Source organism: Rattus norvegicus, chromosome 12 (assembly GCF_021556685.1).
Source record: "Rattus norvegicus strain SHRSP/BbbUtx chromosome 12, alternate assembly SHRSP_T2T, whole genome shotgun sequence".
Lineage (NCBI taxonomy): Eukaryota > Metazoa > Chordata > Mammalia > Rodentia > Muridae > Rattus > Rattus norvegicus.
In genome coordinates, this window is record NC_141545.1 from 41,390,321 (window position 1) to 41,412,585 (window position 22,265).

The window sequence follows — 22,265 nt, forward strand, 5'->3', positions numbered from 1 at the left end:
GGGAGCAACCAGAGACCCTGTCTCAGGAAGTAAGTGGAGGAGTGACTTCTGACCCTCAAGTGCACAGTGGAGTAAGATACACTCTCATTGACACAGACGCATGTGCACATGCACACACACACACACACACACACACACACACACACACACACACACACACACAGAGTTAGATACAAAGTTACCAGTTGGCTGGAAGGAAAGGAACAAGTTGGCTGGAAGGAAAGGAACAAGCCGGGAGCCTCAGGAACGCTAAGAGTCCAACACAGGGGCAGCTGCAGTACCAAGCAATGACAGGGAGATTTTAAAAAAATGATGTTCAAAAAAAACGGCTGAGGTTGGCAAGATGACTTGGTGAGTAAAATGCTCGCCTGAGGTTGGCAAGATGACTTGGTGAGTAAAATGCTCGCCGTCAAGTCTGATGATCCGAATTTGATCTCTGGGATTGAGGTGGCCAGGAGGGAAGAAACTCCCGGAAGGCCTCTACATGCATGCACCCCCAGGCACATACACCAACATAAATAAATAAGGTACGTTTTAAAATGATTGGGAAAAAAATAGTCACGTTTGGTAGAATAGACAGGTAGACTGTAACATGATGAACTCTAAGCAGGAGGACCATGTGAGAGAACAGGCGAAGCCATGTAGCACAGTGGTTAGCGTGGCTGCCTAGCACTTTCTAGGCCCTGGGTTCCATCCACTGCAGTACGAGGAATAAATAACGTGTGTACTTGGGAGCAGACTGGGGGAGGGATGTGTCTTACCCCCCCCCCCCCGGTCCACTGCCCTGACCTGGGTGGCTTTTTGTTTCCGAGTTCCAAATTTGGTCAAGAAACACCTCCCCATAGACGCGACATTTTCTAAGTGCCAGGGAAGTCCTGTAGACACAGCTGAGGTGAGGCTGAAGTGGAGGGTGGAGGCTGGGGCTATGCAGACATCTAAACCCCTGGGCTGCCGCCATAGCCCACCGCCCATATTCTCTGGATACCTCAGGGGCCACAGAATTCAGATTTCTTCAAAAGCTGAGAGGCCCAAAGATAGCGTAAAACAGCGCATGGCCTCCTAGTAGCAGCTCCACCGAGAGCCCCAACCACAGAGGCCAGCCGTCCCTCTCTCAGCCAGTGTTCTAGCCTAAACTCTTGTCAACCGCGGCCATGAAGGCTACACGGCCTCCTACTGTGCCCTGACTTTTCCATTCTCTACCTGGGCTCAAGCAGGTCTCACCTTGACTCTGTCACTGCCCTCCTCACCCCTGCAATTGCTCCTTTGTGCTCTCCAAGTCCAGGCAAACATCCAAGGACCTTCACGCGGTGGGCAGGGCCCTGGGAGGCCCAGCCCCTCTGCTTCCGGGCAGCCCGCCCCCTCACCTCTGCCCCTGGAGCCAGCCCCACACCACCCACTCAAGGCCCTTCAGCCTGGCCGCTCCTAGCCGCCCTCTGACTTGGGTTCTTTCTAACCCCACGCATGAAGACTCAACTGCCATGTCACTTCGTCAGAGTGCTCCTTCCTGGACCCTGAACCAGCAGAGCCAGATTCCTCTCCCAGTTCCACAGCCTGGCCCTTTCCTCCTTTAGTCTTCCTCAGAGCCCTCCTCACATTACCTAACGGTTTATTACTCCTCAGTACGTAAACACCACAAGTCAGGGACTGTGTACCCTGATTCCCCCTCCTCCCAGACCAGCCATGAATTCCCCCAGGAAACACTTCACCCTGCAGGCTGAAGCCACTGAGGCCGGAGGGCTCTCTACCAAAACCACATAGTACGCGGGAGAGGCCAAGTTTTCTCTCTGAAACTCTGTGACCAGTCAAGAAGTGACTCAAGTAACTGGGATGGAAAGACTTGTGGTACCCGGCAGAGCAGAAAAGGATTCTGGTTTTAAGTCAAGACTGTCATGCCGGAAGCAGGAAAGTTCCAGAAAAAGATTGACCACAAGAAAAAAAAAAGCCATGTACCTTAATTTCTCCATCACCCCCGCCTCTCATTGCCCTAGAAAGACGGGGTTCAGGGGAGCATGCTGAGACCTGCCCAGGTCAGGACCCTGTGGAGCTTAGTGGCAACTCTGTGTCACCAATGTGGAAAGTCATACCCTCCTTCTCCACCGGGTTGCCTGCAGTTGCAGATTCTGTCACTTGGGCCTATGTCTGTGCTACTGTCTCCTGCATGCTTTACACTGGAGGGACTAGCACAGACGCCCTGGGTAAAGTGCTTGCTATGCAAGAGTAGGTACAAGAGTTCGAGACCCAGCACCCACATAAAACCTGGTTAAGAATAAAGACTGCTTCTTGCAAAGGGCCCAGGTTCAGTTCCAGACCCTGAGACCAGGCAGCTCACAATTGCTGGTAGCTCTAGCCTCAGGGGATCCAATACTCTCTCTTTCACACCTGCGCTCACGGGCACGCACCCACATACACAGACACAATTGTAAAAGGAAAACAGCTGAACGTGGTGTCATGAGTTTATCATCCTTTTTTTTTTTTTTTTTTTTTTTTGGAGCTGGGGACCGAACCCAGGGCCTTGCGCTGCCTAGGCAAGCGCTCTACCGCTGAGCTAAATCCCCAACCCCTGAGTTTATCATCCTAAAGGGTCAGTTCCAGGCCAGTGAGAGGCTCTCGTTCAAAAATAAAGTAAGCAGGGGCAGGAGAGTTGGCTCAGTGGTTAAGAGCACCTGTTGTTCTTACAAAGGACCTGGGTTCATTTCCCAGCGCCCACATGGAGGTTTGGCACCTTAGCACCAGGCGTGCGTGTGGCACACAGTTATACACGCAGGCCAAGCACTCATACACACAAAACAAACACATGGTCGATGGCTCCTGAGGAGCAGCACGCAGCATCAACGTTAACCTGGCCTCTACCTGTACCTGTGTAAGCGCTCATGCATGCAAGCATGCGCGCGCACACACACACACACACACACACACACACACACACACACACACACACACACACACACACACACACACACACACACACACACACACACCATTCTACTGACTGCTGCTGACCCTATATTGTACGACAGGTTCCCACCTCTCGCCTCCCCCTGCTCAGTCTCCATCCAGGCCATCCCAGAGCTTAGCAAGCTGAAGCCTTCCCACTTCCGGTGGTCCCCACTTCCGGCAGTCCCCGCTTCCGGTGGTCTCGGCTGCCCAATGTTCCGGGCTGCTTTGTTCCAGTATACAGCCCAGTCTGAATTGCCTCCATCTCAGTAGTGTGCCGTGACCCTAACTCAGCTCACTGTACCACCAAATGTGCTTCTCCCAGGCTCGGCATCATTGCCACTGCACCCCGAGAACTGATGATCCCGCTGGATCCCCTCCCACTATCCCTGCTCTGTACTTCACCTAACAACTACCTGCTCAGATGCCCTTTCTTTGGCCGTTGCCTCTGGCCTGGACCTATTCCACCCCCTTGTCGGTGCCAGCTAGGCCAGGTTCTGTCTTTCCCTCTGTCCCACCGACACTCTTAGAGAAGAATTGTGGCCTAACTCTCTGGGTCTCCTCTTTGTCCTCCCTGCCTTTGCCTGCTCCAGGATCGCCTGTGTTTCGAAAGCACATGTCACTGGCTGAAGTCTGGGACCAATCTTATCATCCAGGTCTTGGACCTAGATGTCCCTTCCCCAGCTGTCCCTGCCATCATTAGCAGCCATCACACAGTATCAATTCACTGTACTCCTGTACACCGAGCTCCATAAATATTTAACAAGTAAATTAACCACATAATAGAATCAGGGAGCACACACGCTACCTTCCCTCCCATAGTGGGCCAGCCCAGCATTGAGGGTCTTGGTGCAGGGGGAAGATGGCAGAGTCAGGCTCAGCCCCAGGGCTGTGTGACTCAGAATACAGGGTCAAGAGAACCCAGGTAGCTGGTGCACAGAGATTGCCTGCCTAGAGCATTAACAGGTCACACCGTGGGGTCCTGCTGGAGCAATAGGAATTAGCTATTTTGTCAGGTGGGTTTCTGCTAACAATGTCACTGAGATATTGAGATGGAATCACTAGTTGCCACTGTCCTAAGGAGTAGAAGAGAGACACAGACCAGGTCACACAGAGACAGAGGCAGGTACCTGATACTGTGACAAGCCAAAACCACCCCCAGCCACTCCCTTTTGCTGGGGCACACAGACACACCACTTGCTCTCATAGAATCCTGAGGAGTACCCTGCACAAAAGGAACATTTTCTGCATTCCATAGAAGGGGAAACTGAAGCCAGGGGAGGCAAGGACACTGCCCTGCAGTCATTTGTCACAAATCAGTGGTGAGAGATGGGTGTTGCAAAGGGGACACTGCTCCAGGCCCCCAGAGAGGGATGCTCTGAAAGAGGTACCATGATGTTTCCTTAGCTGCTTTTTAAATTTTATTTTTTAGTTATTACATTGGTGATTTGACTGCATGTAGATATGTATGTATGTATGTATGTATGTATGTATGTATGTATGTGTGAGGGTGTAGGATCCCCTGGACAGGAGTTACAAACAATTGTGAGTTGCTGTGTGGGTGCTGGGAATTGAACCCAGGTACTATGGAAAAGCAGCCAGTGCTCTTAATCTCCAAGCCATTTCTTTAGCCCCCAGCCTGTTTCTTTTTCCCTCACAATCTCATTTTGCTGCCCAGGTTGGCCCTAGCTTCTGAACTCAAGCAGTCTCCTGTCTCAACCCCTCCCTGATTCTTGGGACCAGGTATACATCACCATGCCCATCATCTGTTTTTTCTTTTCTTTTCTTTTCTTTTCTTTTCTTTTCTTTTTTTTTTTTTTCCGGAGCTGGGGACCGAACCGAGGGCCTTGTGCTTGTTGGCAAGTGCTTTACCACTGAACTAAATCCCCAACCCCATCTAACTGTTTTTTTAAACATTTATTTATTATGTATAAGTACACTGTTGCTGTCTTCAGACACACCAGAAGAGGGCATCAGATTCCATTACAGATGGTTGTGAGCCACCATGTGGTTGCTGGAAATTGAACTCAGGACCTCTGGAAGAGCAGTCAGTGCTCTTAACCACTGAGCCATCTCTCCAGATCCCGCCTATCTTCTAAAAACTGTTAGAGGGGTTGGGGATTTAGCTCAGTGGTAGAGCACTTGCCTAGCCAAGCACAAGGCCCTCAGTTCAGTCCCCAGCTCCGAAAAAAAGAAAAAAGAAAAAAAAACTGTTAGAAAGCTTTGCTTTTCTCACATCGAAGCTATGGATAAAGGCTCTTGCTACTAAGCCTGACAACCTAAGGGTGATGAACAGAACAAAGTTGCCCTCTAACCACCGTGGTCACACCCACACATGCGTGTACACACACACACACACACACACACACACACACATATGTTTATGTCTATGTGTGTGTGCAGTGCGTGCAGAGTCCAGAAGGAGGCGTCAGACCACTTAGAGCTGCAGTTTTCGGTGGATATGAGCCTTCCAACATGGTCCTGGGAATAGAACTCAGGTCTTGTGCAAGAGTGGCGGGTGCTCTTAACCACTGAGCCGGGTCTCCTGGCCCCGCTTTAATTTTTTTACGTGAGAATTTGCTCATGTGGAGTGGCTACAACAGAGACCATAAGTTCACTGCGTGAGCTCTAGCCAGCCAGGTTTGTTCTGTGGCTTGTGGCCAACAAGGAGAAAATGTGGCAGGAAAGCTCCCACACCTTTGTCTATGTAGCCCAGGATAACCCCAAATTCAAAATCCTCCTGCCTCTGCCTCCTGGGTGCTGTGATCACAACAGTGTATCTCCATATCCAGCTAAGAAAACTGTTTTTTTGTTTTTTTGTTTTTTTTTTTTTGTTCTTTTTTTCGGAGCTGGGGACCGAACCCAGGGCCTTGCGCTTCCTAGGTAAGCGCTCTATCACTGAGCTAAATCCCCAGCCCCAGAAAACTGTTTTTTTAACTGAACCGGAATGAAGGTACTGTAAGGAGTAAAATCAAGATTTATAGGTACCGCTTTCCCTCTGTAGCAGATGGGGAAACTGAGGCCCTGCCTGAGCATGTTGGTGAGTTAGCTTTGTCTTGTGTCCTCCAGTCCACACTCAGGCAGGCAAGCTGGCCTCAGAGCATGGCCTTTAACCCAATCCTATGCCCCAGAGTCAATGCACGTGTGCAACTGATGACCTTTGACCTTTGACCTTCCACCTGTGTCTCCCGACATCTGTCCTGACCCAGATACTACCCCTCACTTGGAGGTTGACCCTGCTCACAGCTCCCTGCTGCCATCTTGCATCCGAGTGTGTGTGTGTGTGTGTGTGTGTGTGTGTGTGTGTGTGTGCACATGTGTGCATACTTAGGTTCTCATGCGTGCTTAGCATGCATTACCGAGTGAGCCATCCCCCAGGCCCATACCCATGCATTCAATCTTGCACGCGTGTGAGTGCACATTCACATGTGCCTGCACACATGGAGACCCAGGGTTGATGTCAGGACTCATCCTTGATAGCTTTTCCACCTTAATCCCTGAGGCAGGCTCTCTCAATCAATCCCAGAGCTCCTGATTGACTAGTCCCACTCCTGAGCCAGCTTGCTCTGGAGATCCCCGTCTCTGCCTTCCGAGACTGGGATTGCACCCCACACATCCAGCCCAGCATTTGTATTGCTTTCTGGGGATTCAAACTCAGGTCTTCTCACTTACAAAGCAAGTGCTTTCCCTGCTAAGCCATCTCTCCAGCCCCAACTGCAGCCAGAGGACCCTACTGGAAACAGCCTGTCTCAACCTGTACAGAATAGAAAGAGGGCTCTCTTCAAACAGCCTGCCTGGCCTGTTTCCCAGCATCTTAGGACTTGCGCTCTTTAAGGGATGCTGTAGCGTGCTATCCCGCCCTCCCTATCCCTTATGCTTGGGGTGGGGCGCTTTGTAAAGGCCCCGGGGGAGTCCTCAAGGAACCACCCTCCTCATAAACCCTCTGGGTAGAACCGTGAAGCTTGTGCATACCTGGAATTACGGCACTCAGGAGGCTGAGGCAGGGGGATTGAAAAAGGCAAGAGCCAGTCTCATAACCATAAAACCCTTCTGGGTGTGGTCTGGTCTCTAACTGGCTTCTCCAGTCCCAAACACCTTGGGGCCTGTCACGGTTCATTGCTGGAGGAAACAGTAAGTCCTGTGTGACCCTTGGGAGGGGAGTCTTGCATGTAGCCAGCTTCCTGTGGTCTCAGCCCAATGCCTTCCCCCTTGGCTGGCTTAACCTGGGGTACATGTCTGCTTGTTTTGCAGCCTTGCCAACAAGGTGCTGACCGTGGGGATAGTGTGAGGGGCCTTTGTGACCGTCTTTGGTTTCCCACTACTCTAAATGGTAAAGAGCAAGCCCCGCCCCCTACCCCCCCCCACAAGGCTCACCTCACCCCCCTACCCCGCTTCTTCCTGCTGCAACTGTACCCACACATCTGGTCTCACCTACCTCTCCCTGCTTGGCCATTCTGCCTGCGTTCCAGGCCTCAAGGCCTTTGCCCAGGCGGTTTCCTCTAGCATGGATTGTGTCACCTCTCATGTTGCCATATAGTTTTTCTCTCCTCTCTTAGGTTCCTCCCAAGTGTCTCAGATCAGGGGTGCTGGACACCCTACTCCCATTATACACGCATACACCTCTTCAGTTGCCCACACCCCTGACTGAACACCCCAGGGTGCGGGCGACCCAGGTTCCTGCTCACACTGTACCTTCCACACCTGTCCAGGACCTCGGGCTCCACACTCAGGGACAGGGCAATGCAATGAGACACACAAACACTGTCACCTGCCCAGGGAGAGGTGGGGCTCGGTGAGCCCACCACCCCTACCCCAGCACTGGCTCGGTGTTCTGAGGAATACCTATTTATAAAATCAGGGAAGTCTGTAAATAGACGTTGAAGTCTTTCCTTCACTAGGGTGGGGAGGAAGTTTGAGGTTTGCAAAAACAACCTCTGTGCCAGCTGACTGGCTCAGGTGGGGTGGGGGGGATGAGTGACCAGGTCTACCCAGAGCAAAGCTCCTCAGTCACCTCACCTGGAGGGTCCGGAGCCCCCTGCTCAGAGGCTATACAGGCGATGGCTTTCACAAGAATGAGAGATGAGGGTGCATCCTCTCCCATCCTAGACCATCCACTCCCTCAGGAGTGCTATACACAGTCTCCCGAAACAACGCCAACATCCCTGCTCCATGGGTCCAAACTGGCCTCACCAATGCTAAAACCAGGAACAGAGAGGCCTAGAGACTTGCCAGAAGTCACACAGCTATGGAGAAACAGAACCCAACTGCAATCCAGGCTGCCCAGTGGAGAATCCCTTGCTTCCGACATAACCCACTGAGAACGAGGCCCAGGGCTCCTGAAGCCCGGGCTGGTGGAGGCCTGAAACAGGTTCTCCAGACAGAGGAAATGTCGTGCCTCACCCCTGCACACTCTGACACATTACCCCAGATAGGATCCTTCCTACTGTCTCCTTCTCCGTTCCGTTTCTAAAGGACCAATGGCAGCCTTGTCTAAAGAGGCATGGGGAAGTACCCTGCTCCTTTCCCAACAGGACAAAGCTAGTGATGTTCAGGGACAGGGAGTCAGACACAAAGTCTGTGACACCAGTCACACCACCTGATGCCACAAGCCGGGCTGCTTCACAAAACCAGAGGAACAGTGAGCTAACCCTCTAGGGAGCTGTCACCCAAAGACCGACGTGGGGGGTGATGCTTCAGCCACAGAGTCCACTGAGGAAAGACTTCAGGCCCCTCTGCTCCCTTCTGGAAAGTGCCAAGGAACCTTAAGGGGATATGTGAAGAGAAAGACTGTCATCCAGTCTGTCTCCAACTACCTGTGAGAAACTTCAACACACCGGACAGAGCAAAGGTGACCCGTGGCAACCATGTATGTTGCCCTGAAGACTCCTTGACCATGAATGTCAAGGACAAGCGAGCTGTTCATTGAGGGTGGGCATAGGTGTGACCTTGAGCCTCCTGTAGTAGCTTCTGCTCAAATCCCTCAACCTGAAGAGAGCACCTCGCTTTTTCTTTTTTTAATTTTTCTTTTTTTCGGAGCTGGGGACCGAACCCAGGGCCTTGCGCTTGCTAGGCAAGCACTCTACCGCTGAGCTAAATCCCCAACCCCACCTCACTTTTTTAATAAGCAAGCCATCATAGACACTTAAGTGCTTCTCCCTCAAGAAGCTGAAACCTGTGTCTGTCCTCCCATCTGTCTGTCTGTCTGTCTAAATAATAAACTACTTTTGTTTCAGTCTGCCTCATCCTGAAACTCTTCTCATGTCACACAGTCAAGGCCCCGAGTGGAGCATTCCAACAAGGAAGGGGAGCTGTGTCCCCCTCAACACCACTGACAGTTTCACAGAGAGGCCAGCTGTGTGTTGGAATGACTGAACCTGAAGGTGGGGGGCCTTACGCACACCAGACAAACCTCCACAGCTGAGCCATACCCACGGTCACCTGGCACAGGACAGTCACAGACTCAAGAGCTCCTGAGTTCACCAGAAGAGTATCCACTCAGTTCAATGCTTCCAGAGGAAGTGAGCCGATGTGGTGCCCCACCCCCCACCTTACACACCTGGCTTCCAAGCCCTGCAGATGGGCCAGGCGTGTGCCACTTATGGAATAGGGCCAGCGGGCAGATCACACCCCTTACTTGTCCTATCATGGAATTACCAGCCTTTGACAAGTGGCAGCTACGCCCAGGTACCCTGCTAATGCCACTACTAGGTCTAATCCTCACTGCACCTCTCTCTGTAGGCTAATATTATTGTTGTGACTTCCCAGAATGGGAAACTGAGGGACCGGGACAGGAAGGAGAAAGAGACTCTAAGGAAGTCAGTGTCCACACAGGTGGCCAAGCATGTCTGTGCAGAATTAGTAACTTCCAATCAGCTCTGTGCGGTGGTGCACACTCACCTCTTCCCTGAATATGCATGTGTTTTTAAAACCTAGGAGGGCCAAGGGCCAGCAACATGGCTCAGCAGGTAAAGGTGATTGCCACCAAGCCCAATAACCTGAGTTCAAACCCTGGCACCCACCTGGTGGAGGGAGAGAAAGGATTCCCACAAGTTGTCCTCTGACCTCCACAAATGCACCATGGTATAATATACATGAGTGTGTGTGTGTGTGTGTGTGTGTGTGTGTGTGTGTGTATGTATGTATGTATGTATGTATGTATGTATGTATGTATAATTAAAGAAAAACCTAGGGGTGCTGGACAAGTTTAAAGCCATAAAAACAAACTATTCGAGCAAGCATTCCAGAGCACAGTGCACCAGGCTAGACTCAGCCACAATGGGCACTGCTGTCTCTGACCAAAAAAGGGCCAGTCTGCCACAAGGCGTCCTGTCAACAATGAAGACAGCCCCTGGTGGTGGTCGCATACCCCAGCTGGCTCTAGCTCGATAAGGGGTTTGTCCTGGTTGGGTTCTCCGTTCCAACGTCCAACATCCACTTGCCCTGCTAGCCCCGCACCCTAACACAGGCTGCTGAGAATCTTTCAGCACCTTATAACGTATCCCTGCCTCTGTCTGACTTCATTCCAATCCCCAGAGCCACCTGGACTCTCTACTTCAGCTGTGACTGCTTCCTCTGGGGACACGCCTCTGCCTACCTTGGCGCTCAGGGTCACTAGTACCAAAACAGGAACAAACCAAAACACCACCCTGGGCCGGAGTTCCCGGCACCCCACCATGTCACACTGGCCTCTCACCTCATGTCCCTATCTCCAAGGGCTGCAGACAATTTCACCTCTGACTTTATCCCACTAGTTGTGGGTAACAGACCCCTGCCTGGCTGGGAGCCGAGAACCTTCCGGGAGAGCCCATCGATCTTACCTTGCCCACCTGCTCCTATCTGTAAGCACCCACAGCACCAAGTCTGAGACCACGCCATCACCCAGCTGGGCACCCAGAAATCGTTGCTTGGCTTGGCTTTCCCTCACTGAGCCAGAACGATGACCTCAAACTCAATGTGCAGCCAAGGATCATCTTGAATCTCTTAATCCTGACTCCCCTGCTCTACCTCCCAAGTGTTTGGGATTACAGGTGTCCCCCTCCACACCCAACCAGGCTCTGACCACATGGTTCCCAAACTAGAAGGGTCAAGGTTTGCCTGACAAACCCTGGCTCCCCTGCAAGGAACACCCATAAGAGTCTCCGCTCATGGCAGGAACCTCCAGACACGATATACCTTTTGGTCATGGGAAGTCATTTTCCTGTTGTCTCAGGATCCAGCGAGAGTACCCCGAAAGCAGACTTGTCACGCCGCTGTCCTGAGTTGGACACTTGGCAATCTGTCCTCACAGGTCCCTTTGAGCAGCGCCTAAAACTAAGGCCACAGAATAAGTTAGAAGGGATGCTCTGGGAAGACAGTCAAGTAGCTAGCGATACTCATGGGCATCTGCCTGAGCGCCGGATCCACTTTCGAGCATTTGTGAGAAGCTCACAATAATCACTGTGGCCAATGAGCGGAAACAACCAATGTCTACCCACAGAGAAACAGAGAGGGTCACACAGCAGAATACTAACCAGCCTTTAAACATAGCAGCAGCTACAGAGTGGAGAAGCCCTGGCTACACTATACAACGGGAAAACAGCCAGATTCAGCACACTGTGTGCTGAGCCTGGCATGTGGTACACCTGTAACCCGGCACTTAGGAGCCTGAGGCAGGAGGATGATGAATTTAAAGCTAGCCTAGACTGCATAGTGAGGCCCTGTCGATTGGAGATGGCAAGATGGCTTAGGGGTAAAAGTGCTGAGTTCAATTCTTGGGACCTACACGGTGGAAGGAGAAAGCTGACTCCCACAGACCGCCCTCTGGTCTCTGCACATGTGCCATGCTATACACACACACACACACACACACACACACACACACACACACACACAAATAAAAGTCTTGAAAATAATTCCCAAGACAATCTTTAACATGGAGCCCTAGCTGGCCTGGAGCTGGTTATATGAACCAAGGTGGTCTTGAACTCACAGAGATTCACCTGCCTCTGCCTCTCTGCCTCTGCCTCTCTGCCTCTGCCTCTCTGCCTCTGCCTCTCTGCCTCTGCCTCTCTGCCTCTCTGCCTCTCTGCCTCTCTGCCCTCTGCCCTCTGCCCTCTGGCCTCTGGCCTCTGGCCTCTGCCCTCTGGCCTCTGGCCTCTGGCCTCTGCCTCTGCCTCTGCCTCTGCCTCTGCCTCCCTAGTGTAGAGTTAGAAATGTGTACCACCCCCTAACAAAAAAATTAAGATTTATTTTTAAAGTGTGTATATATGGACACATATTTGCATGTGATATATATGTGTGTGTGTGTGTGTGTGTGTGTGTGTGTGTGTGTGTGTGTATGATTGTGTAAAAATTTGTTTTTATTTTTAAAATGTGTGTATGTGGTGTGTAGGATTATGCAAGTTCTCACAGGCCAGATGGAGGATGCCCTCCACTGGAGTCCATGTTGTGAGCCTCTCGGTGAGGGCGCTAGGAATCAAGCTCAGGCCTTCTGCAACAGTAGAAAAATACTCTCTATACCACTGAGCCATCCTACCAGGCCCCTGGCCCCCCTTCTAAAGGAAAACTTTGGGCATTAGTGAGTCTCTTCTTTCTCTTTGGTTCTGGAATGACTGTGTGTGATTTTTTTCAAAAGTATTTTTAACATAGGTGACAGAGGCCTATAGTAAAACTCTAAACTATGCAGAAAGATGAATGCTGGTAAATCTCCATCTACCCTGTGCTCCATTCCCAGAAGCATTGACTCCACAAAGCCTTCTGTGGTTTTCCCTCTTCACAGGAAAGGCCTGGGCCTGCATAAGGGCCTGCACGAACACGAAAGGCCATGCATGTTCACGGAAGGCCTGCACGAACACGGAAGGCCTGTGCATACACTCTCACTTTTTTCTTACACAAATGTGAGCGACTTGCTGTCTCTCAGAACCACACTTATTTCCTCCTGGGTTGGGGTAGGTAGACGGACAGTCTCCCAGAGCACCCAGGCCATTTCCCCTCGAACCTAGGAGTTGGTCACTTTATGTGTGCCCGGTGACTAAATTCAAGATTGTGTGACAGGAGGCGGTCCAGGTAGACACTGTAACCAGGAGGGTCCGTCTGGGAAGCCAAGGGGTGAGAGTGAAGGGGCTGCCAGCAGGAGATGCCCGGAGGCTAGTTCATGCTATGTGCACACTAAGAACTGGTGGGTTGGTCCTCAACCCACGCGGAGCCTCTGGAAGAAAGGCAGCCTTGTACGCCTCTCCATCTGCACCATGGAAAATGCTTTTAGGCTTCTGATCCACAGAACCAAGAGACCATAGCTGGGGCTTTTTTATAACCACAAAATGTATAGTCCCTGCTACAAACCGGTGACACTCACCATCCCCAAGGGACCTCGCTGTGGCCGTGAGCTCTAAGCAGAGGTGCTTACTACGATGCTCAGTACTCCCCCCGTGGGACTGTAGTGAGGCTTGATGGGGTTTCCCATCCCTTCCTATCCCAGACCCCACCACGCACCTAGCATCCTGCCTGTGTGTGTCTCTATTCCCTCATGAAAGCCAGACCAATATCGGACATCTTTCTCAATCTCTCTCCATGAGATTTTTGGGGGCGGGGACACACATTCTCTGATCCTGATCTTCAGCAATTCCATGAGATTGGCTGTCAGAAGCCTAGAGGTCCTCGTGTCTCTACCTCCCGGAACTGGGATTCTAGCCGTGTGGCAGCACCAATAGCTTTTAATGCAAGTACCCTCCAGCCCAGATGACTGTTAAGAGTGTCAAGCAGCTTTGGTGACAGCTTCTTAATAGACAGGAAATGGGCTCAAATGCGACCTTCACAACTGCAGGTGAAAGGGCCAGCAAGATGGTTACAATGGTAGGGGTGCTTGTCGCTAAGCCTGGCAACCTGAGTTTGATCCCAGGAAAAAGGATCCTTGAGGAAGGAAAAAGTCAACTCTGGCAAGTTGTCTTCTGACTCCCACAAACACACACAGACAGACAGACAGACACACACAGACAGACAGACAGACACACACACAGTTAAATAAACAATCTACCAACCTACGTACAGGTAGAAGGAGGTATCAAAGAGCCTTGTATCTTCAAAGCAGAAACTAACTCACGCACAGAGAAACATTGGCTTCACCAACAGAGGACAGAGGGTTTCGACTCTCATGTCTTCCCCAATAATCTAGCCCAAACAAATAAAAATGGTAAAGCCCACTGCCTGGATGGCTCTGGAGAAATCCCACATTGGCTAGATGGCTAGTAGATGTGATCTACTCAGACATCTAGCGATAGGGGCTTCTGAATGGCTACATCCTAGACCTGAGCAATTCATTCCGGAAACCTCCCCAGAGCTCCCTAGCAAGTGTGTGGGCAGCAGTGTGGGCCCAGTAGACGCTGTTGCCAATCCCCCAATACCTCACTGGGAGAAGCTGAAGGCCATGCAAGTCAGGAGGAAGGGCATGCTTGGGTCTGTGCAGAGATGTAGAAAGCAGACCGTTGAGCAACCAGAGCGATAAGTGCAAACCAAGCCTGCTCACTTTGCAAGCAGTAGAGCCAGTGTCATCTGAGCCTCCCCTATGCCCAGCACTGTGCTGGGCTTGGGGGCAGCAAAGAGGAAGAGGCCAGGAGATGGCAAACACCACAAGGACAACACACAGGGCTGAGGCCACACTCTGCCACCTGCCTGGTGGGGGAAAGCAGGACAGAGCAAGATGGGAAGCCAGGCTCTTGCAGGTCGAGTGGCCAGGCTCTCGTGGGGACGAGTGTCCCAGGAAGAGGAAGATCCTTTGACTGCAAGAACTTAAGAGGACAGAGCAGGGACTGGGCAGAACAAGAGGAACTCAACTCGGGAGGAGATTCGAATTAAGAATAGTTGTCAGGCGGGGGTGGGGATTTAGCTCAGTGGTAGAGCGCTTGCCTACTGGGTTTGGTCCCCAGCTCCGAAAAAAAAAAAAATAGTTGTCAGGCTGGGCCTGGTGGTGCACACCTTTAATCCCAACACTCAAGAGGCACAGGGAGACAATCTCTGTGAGTTCAAGGCCAGTCTGGTTTAGAGAGAGTTCCAGGATAGCCAAGACTATATAGATAAAACCTATCTCTAAAAACAAAAGAAGGAGGAGGAGGAGGAGGAGGAGGAGGAGGAGGAGGAGGAGGAGGAGGAGGAGGAGGAGAAGAAGAAGAAGAAGAAGAAGAAGAAGAAGAAGAAGAAGAAGAAGAAGAAGAAGAAGAAGAAGAAGAAGAAGAAGAAGTAGAAGAAGGATCAGGATCAGAGGTCAGGGGAGGTCTAGCAGGGCTCTCAGCTTGACTGAAATGCTAAGGACCAGCTCAGGGCCAAGAGTCACAGCAAGGACATGATGGGGAGGGTCAAGGAGGATGGAGGGTAGTAGTCATGGTGACACAGCATCCAGACTGGAGATCTGTGTAGGCCAGAACTTGTGACTGGCCTAGATGGAGTGGGAGTTGGGAAGGAAGCTACAGGCGGGAAAGCCTGGGCAAGGAAGTCTGCGGACACAGTCTGGGCTTCTTCCTTCTTGCTAAACATGGCCAAGGAAGGGCTGTGGGCTGCCCAGCAGCTCTGGAATTGGGTAAGACCTAGCCTACAGATTTTCAAAACCCTGCCTTGACCAGCCTTTCTGTCAGGAGAGTCTTGGAGGCAGAAGTTGCTGTCCCCAACCATAGCCTTACTCAAGAAACCTCAAGCTGCTGGTGGGCAGTCAGGAAATACTGCAAACCTCAGAGTCCCCACCAATCTGAGATGAAATGGCCAGCATGCAGAAATGCCTTCAAAGGGGCAAGGTTGAGAGCATAGAAGCACAAACTCCCAAGTGACCCTGTGCTAGCTTGGGGGTGGGAGTGGGGATTGCTAAGTCCCCCCAAACCCTCCCTCCAATCATCACAGCACTCCTGGGAGGTAGGTGCCATTTGGAATGCCACAGGGCAGAGAAGGACACAGAGACACAGAGGCAGAGTCCCACAGCTAAGACAAGCTGGGCGCACACCAGCAGTAGGTGCTGGGTAAGGGTGGGGGCTTCTGTAGGGCAGAAATGCTTGCTGGTCTCAGTCTTACAGTATAACCTGGCCCCAACCCAGCCCCCATTCTTGTTCCTTGGCACCTCTGAACCCAACAGACAGGGGTTCAAATCGTTTCCAGAAGGCTCTGCTAAATTGGGTTTCTTCTTGCTAGGGTGCCTCGATGTGCTGGCTCCTTTGGGGTGCTCTTGGGATGCCCATACTACTTGCACACATATCTCACTCTCCCTCCTGCTGTCTCCCTGGGGTAGCTGTGAGGCCCTGGGATGGGGAAGAGGGCTTAAGGCTTCACACCCACCTGCTAGTAGTTCTACTTCTGTCTCCTTTGGAGCGGCTGGCTCTCTCCACCTGTAGGAGGGGGGAGACCCTGTTACTTCTCCATAAGTCACACGCTGCTGGGTGCGACAGAGCCATGACCATGGATCCAGGTAACACCCACCGGGAGAGGAGGCGCTTGTCAATGCTCAGTTCCCCAGGGGGAGGACAGCGGAGTGGGTAGCCACAGTTCAAGAAGCAGCCAGGGCCTTGGTCACCCCCACAGTATCCCCTGGCCTGGTCCTCCCCTCCCTGCAAGCCAGAATGGACAAAGGAACAGCGGGGAATCACGAGGATGGAGGGTGGCCAGGGCTTCCTTCCTCCCTCCGTGACCCCGCTGCTGGCGGGTGTGCAGGGTGCGGAGCAGATCGTGGCAGCCCTCAGGGCAAGATGCCACTGAAGCTGGAGGGAAGAGGAGCGCCCTGACCTCCCCCCAACCCCATCCTTGTTACCTGGCAGCAATCCGCTCAGCTCTGCTCTCATCCCGGGGCAGAGACTCAGGCACAGCCCTGCTCTAAAGAGCCCAGGGGGCGGTCCCATATCTTTGGGGGTGTGGTGTGGCGGGAGTTTCCACAGCTGCTCTAACTTAGTGCTGCAAACTCACAGAGGCCTAAGGAGGCACCAGTGTGCTGCTCCCACACAGCTGGGAGGCCCTAACTCTGGAGCGGCTCTCAAAGGACAAAGATCGAGGAATGTACCAGGCTAGAACACTCTTCCCCGCACCCCACCCCCACCCATCTCCCCCAAGGACCTCCTCCTCCCTCCCTTGCAAAGCCTCTGCTTGCTGGAGGAGATGCAGTCCCTAGCTGGATTCAGGGGGGCCAATGGATACGAGAGCAGGTTAAAGAGAAACTTTTTAACGTGCTCGTGGAGACGGTCCCAAGAAAGTGAGGGCAGAAGAAATGTATCATGCTCTCTAGGCTGGGAAGGGAAACTCAGGAGCATCACTGAGAGACAGTGTGTGTGCAGGGGACACTCAGGGAAGGAGTGGGCTTCCTAGGGTGCCTATTCAGATCCAGAGAAGCCCAAAAGCCCTGGTCGGTATAACGGAAGCCATAGTTCAGCTTCAGAATTCCAGCCTTCCATGGCTGCTGTGTGTGAAACCCTGGAAGCCTGTTTCCTCAAAGTTCAGTGATGTCAGCTTCAAATAACTAGTCTGTCGATTCCGCCAGGACTCCTAACTCATGCTTTGAAATGACTGCCTCGTGTCAGGTGCTCCCTTTTGAACTTGAGCCTTCTTGTGCTTCATCAGAAACTTATCTCTCGGAGCTGGAGAGATGGCTCCATGGTTAGAGCACTTGCTGCTCTGAGGGAAGATCCAAGTTTGGGTTCCAGCACCCACATGGTGACTTACGACCACCTGGGCCTCCAGTTCCAGGGCATCGGACGCCCTCTCCTGGCCTCCACAGACAGTTGCACCCATGCAGTGCACACACAGGCCATATACAAAAAAAAAAAATCATAGTTTTCTCCTATCTCAGGGGCAGCTGGACAGGGTGAAAAAGAATGGAGACAGTTCCTCCTCCTGTCTGTAGGGTGAGGAAAACCAGGGAGAAGGAACAAGAGTCCCCGAATCTAATGAACCACTTCAAAGCTGTGGGCTGACATTGGCAATACATCCTACCATGAGTTACAAACAGCGTAAGACAAGCTGTGGCTTCGGCGACTAATCCTCAAGTCTGGACTCTCTGGCTGACTTTCTGCTGCGTGTGTCTGTTCCTTTTAGCTTTCACTTGACACAGCCTAGAATCACCTGGGAAGAGGGTCTCAATGAAGAACTGGCTACATTGGGTTGACCTGTGGGGATCGTCTTATTAAGTTAACTGATGTGGGAAGACCCAGCCCACTGTGAGCGGCACCATTCCCTAGGCAGGCCTCCTGCGCCCTCTGACAGAGGAGAAAGCTACCCGAGGAGTGAGTGAAACAAGCAGGATTCACAAGTCATTCTCTCTTTGCTCTTGATGGTGGACAAGAGGCTCTAAGTTCCCACCTTGATGTCCTCATTATAATAATGGACTGTGACTAGAACGGTGAGCCGAAAGCCTGTGACCACTGCTGCTTTAAACACTGTAAGAGATCTTGGCCAGAGCAGTAAGGCAAAAAACGAGGAAGTTGGAAGATAAAAGAGTGAAAAGCTATCATCTGAGGCCATTGTGAATCCAGACTTGGGGAATCCCACAGACACAGCGGACAGACACTTGGTCCTTTGGTAGAGCAACTTCTGTCCCCATAGAACGCCCACTCTAGTTGGGTGCAGTGGTGAGGCCACTGATTGGTAAGACAGAACAGTCCAAAGAACAAAGGATTCAGGACCGAATTTTAAGGTAACCTTGCACAGGGAAAGAAAAATGTTGCTCTGAAAAGAAGCCGGAGTTTGCAAAAGGACCTTTGGAGTTCTGTGGTTGACATTTGCTGGTTTGTTCTCAAGTATGAGGAAGTCCCTGTCAGGCTGCCCACCCCCACACACCCCTGCATCGCATCCCCACCCCATCCTTCATTTCTGCCCCTACTCATGTGAAAATCCACCACTGTCCAGATGCAGCGGTCCTGCCCTCCCTCCTCCTGACGCTCACACAACAGATCAAAGCCCAGGGCCAGGAGGCTATTTCTACTTGAGCTTTCTGTCCCTCTCCCCCAGCAGAGAGAGAAGGCTGCCTTCAAGGGCTCTGGTGTCTCCAGTGTCTCTTCTGGCTACATCAACCACTTCCCTTCCTAAAGCACACAGGAGCACGTGAGAAGAGGAGAAGGAAGAGAGGAGATGAGGTTTTGGCCAGGGATAGGTTTGGAATTCCCCGAGTTACATTGGTTGCCTGGGCCTACCTCCATGTGACTCACTACCATCTGTGACAGCCCCATGACCATGTCCGTATGAGCCTTGGGGACCTGTGTGATGCTGAAGTGTGGCTAGGGCTTGGAATGGAACTCGGAGGTAGAACACTTGCCTAGCATGTGAGGACCTGGGTTCAGGACCTGGGTTCCTGACCTCACGGATATGTGGGACAATGACAACTAAACTCTGACCCCCGTGTCCTGAGGCTGACTTCTGCTTTGGTGCTTAGAATGGTATGGAAAGGGGCTGGGGATTTAGCTCAGTGGTAGAGCGCTTGCCTAGGAAGCGCAAGGCCCTGGGTTCGGTCCCCAGCTCCGAAAAAAAGAACCAAAAAAAAAAAATGGTATGGAAAAAAACAGAGAGACAGCAGATTGACATCAAAGAGGCCTGGAGTTCAATTCTTTCCTCCATCCTGCCCGTCCTAGCTGGGTGATCTTATAGCCATTCAACAACCAGTCTCAGAGTATCACCTAATTGCAGTCACTAAACCGGCAGAGGCTGGTGGGTACCATGGGCCACATCAAGCCTGCTCTGTGAAGGGACATAAGAGGACTAAATGCATAGCAAAAGCATTACATAAGGCAAGAGGAGGGGAAGTCCTGGCTGAGCATAACAGGAGGGGACAGAGATTGCAGAGAGAACGTCTTGTGTATTGTGTGGATGTATCACCTGTCAATTAAAAAGGCTAGCCAATAGCTTAGGCAGGAAAAAAGAAGGTGGGACATCCGGGAGGAGAAAGCATTCTGGGACAGAGCCAGGCGAGATGTGACAAGACAGATGCCCAGTACCTGAGCACAGTTAACCAGCCACGAGGCAGAATGTAGGTTAAGATCAATGGGTTGCCTTAAGTTATGATTCTAGTCAGAGAAGAGCCCGGCTATATGGCCAAGGTATTTATATTTTGAGTCGGAGCCTTCTTTCTGGGAGCACGGGGCAGGGAGGCAGAACCGGTCATAACTTTACAGGAGGTGAGAACCATTGAAGCCAAGAGGTCAGGGGAGGGTTCTCAGTGGGGTGACATTTAAATGCTCCAAGAAAATGAGGTGGAGCCCACCGTGAGATGAGGGATAACCTTTGCAGCAGAGGGAGCCGCATGTGCAAGGCCTGAGGAGACGGAGGATTACCAATGCACCAAGAATCCGTGGGCCGCTGAGGCAGTGTGGGGCATAGGTTGACTGTGATGTGTGCGTTAAAGCATACAGACCATGGGCTGGGTATGGTGGGGTGGGCTTATGATAGAGTAATAAAGAGACTGAGGTAGGGGCATACTAAGCTCTTGGTTGGCCTAGAACACATGGTGAGCATGTAGCCCAGCAGGGCTACAAGCTGAGACCTTGCCAGGAAGGAAAGAAAGAAGGAAATCATCTGGATATGATAGGCCAAGCAGCTCGCGCGCGCTCTCTCTCTCTCTCTCTCTCTCTCTCTCTCTCTCTCTCTCTCTCTGAGTTTCAGGCCAGCCTGGTGCACATAGTGAGACCATTTCTCAAACACAAAATCTGTAGTGAGAGGAAAGGCATGGATGCTAACAAATGCTAATAAAATGCATAGTTGGGGGAGGTGAGATGGCTCAGTGGGTAAAGGGGCTTGCTGCCAAGCAGCCTGACAACCTGAGTTCAAACCCTGGAATGCACATGGTGGAAGGAGACTCCTACAAGTTACCCTCCAACTTCCATACACATGCTGAGGCACACCCTCACACATGCACCCAGCACGTGCCACACGAACGCAAATTATTACAGGTTCAAATGCTAAAAGTATAAACGGAAAAACCAACCCTGCCTCTGCTTGCTGGGTTGGGGGTGGGGAGCAGATAACTGGGAGGGGAAATCTCAAGTGCAGGTCAGTCAGCAATGGGCTGTGGGGAGATGGGAAGGAACAGGGGTGTGGACAGGGATGTTGGGTGGCAACTGGGGACTGGGTGTGGAGGGCACTGTGCTCAGCAGTGTGACCCCTGACCATGGGGAGTCAGGAGGGTCTGTGAGGGTCTGTGTGCAGTCAATGGGCAGGTGTCAAGCAGGTAGTGCGTGTGCGTGTACGTGTGTGTGTGAAGTGGAGGCTAGAGGTCAACCTTGGGTGTTCCTCAGGAGTCGTCCATATTGTCTTTTATGAAAGGGTCTCTCATGGGCTCGGAAAGCAAGCTGGCTAATGATGCCCAGGGATCTGCATGTCTCTGCCTCCCCGGCGCTGAGATCACAAACATGTTCTACCGTGCCTGGATTATTTTATATCGCTGTTGGGGATTGAACTCGGGTCCTCATAGTTCCACGGTCAGCTGAAGGACACCCCAGCTCCTTCTATTGCTCTTACTGAGACCTAATCTCATGTAGCCCAGGCTGGCCTCAAGCTTACGAGGATGCCCATGAACTCTTGGTCCTCCTGCCTCTACCTCCCAAGGGCTGTAACATCCCGCTTGGGCAGTGGGTCTGAGCCTGGAGCCGGGCCGAGATGTGTGAGCATCCTTGGGGCACAGTTGGCCTTGCAGACGTAGGCTGGGCTGGGAGCTCATTCCAAAGGCTGAACCTGGTGAGAACATGGAGGGAGAGGCTGCGGACAGAGAGGAGGCAGGGGTGGAAGGAAAAACCCAGAGCACTCAGGGCTCTGGAAACTAGGAGGGAGGCCATGTGCCAGGGCCGGTCTTTCCTGAGCCTCCTTGGGGTCTTCCTGGCAGGGCTGGTCAGAGGGCTCATACTGGCAGCTTGTACCCTGTCCTGCGTGCCTTGTTCTACCTGATGGTCACTGACAGGAATGATCTCAGTGTGGCCTGACCCAGCCAGGAGGGAGAAGGTTCAACAGTGGCTAACTCTCACCTTTCCTCTTTCAGGGAGAGAGACCCAAGGTTCACTGGGGCATACCACCATGCCTCTCTCTGGTCACTCTGTTTTAAGATAGAGCAGGCTACCCTTGCTCTGTAGCAGGCTATCCTTCTGCCTCTGTGAGTGACCTGCTCCTGTCCAAGGCCTGGGGCTTAAGAGGGGTTCATTCACTCCTCTACAAAGACCTGCCTCCCTGTGGTTGGCTGCGGCTGCCCAATCCAGTCACACTTAGCCCTGTGCTGGCTGTGACTCTGCTCAGTCCCCCTTTTCTATCTCTTTGATAGAACGTTCTCATCCATGTTGAGCCTCATTTAGTGAAACTGCTCAAGATATATAGTAAGCTTGGGGCCAGCCTGGGCTACAATGACAACAAAATGGCCT

At 52.1% G+C, this 22,265-nt stretch overlaps 1 protein-coding gene across 4 annotated transcripts in view; it reads right to left on the reverse strand.

The window, feature by feature from the left end:
- The window catches only part of Hvcn1 (hydrogen voltage-gated channel 1), a 30,540-nt gene extending 13,783 nt beyond the window's left edge, over positions 1-16,757 (reverse strand). The window contains exons 1-4 of one of the 4 annotated variants that reach the window (XM_087578437.1): positions 16,694-16,757; positions 16,366-16,493; positions 16,225-16,274; positions 11,107-11,244 (exon numbers count right to left, since the gene is read on the reverse strand). In XM_087578437.1, coding sequence (XP_087434563.1) covers positions 11,107-11,127 — 21 coding nt within the window. In that variant the 5' untranslated portion in view covers positions 11,128-11,244; positions 16,225-16,274; positions 16,366-16,493; positions 16,694-16,757. Of the gene's footprint in view, positions 1-7,369; positions 7,689-11,106; positions 11,245-16,224; positions 16,275-16,365; positions 16,509-16,693 lie in introns of those variants that run through there. The other 3 variants (NM_001431735.1, NM_001431736.1, XM_087578436.1) reach the window with 3 other exon arrangements.
- Between the last annotated feature and the right edge of the window lie 5,508 nt (positions 16,758-22,265).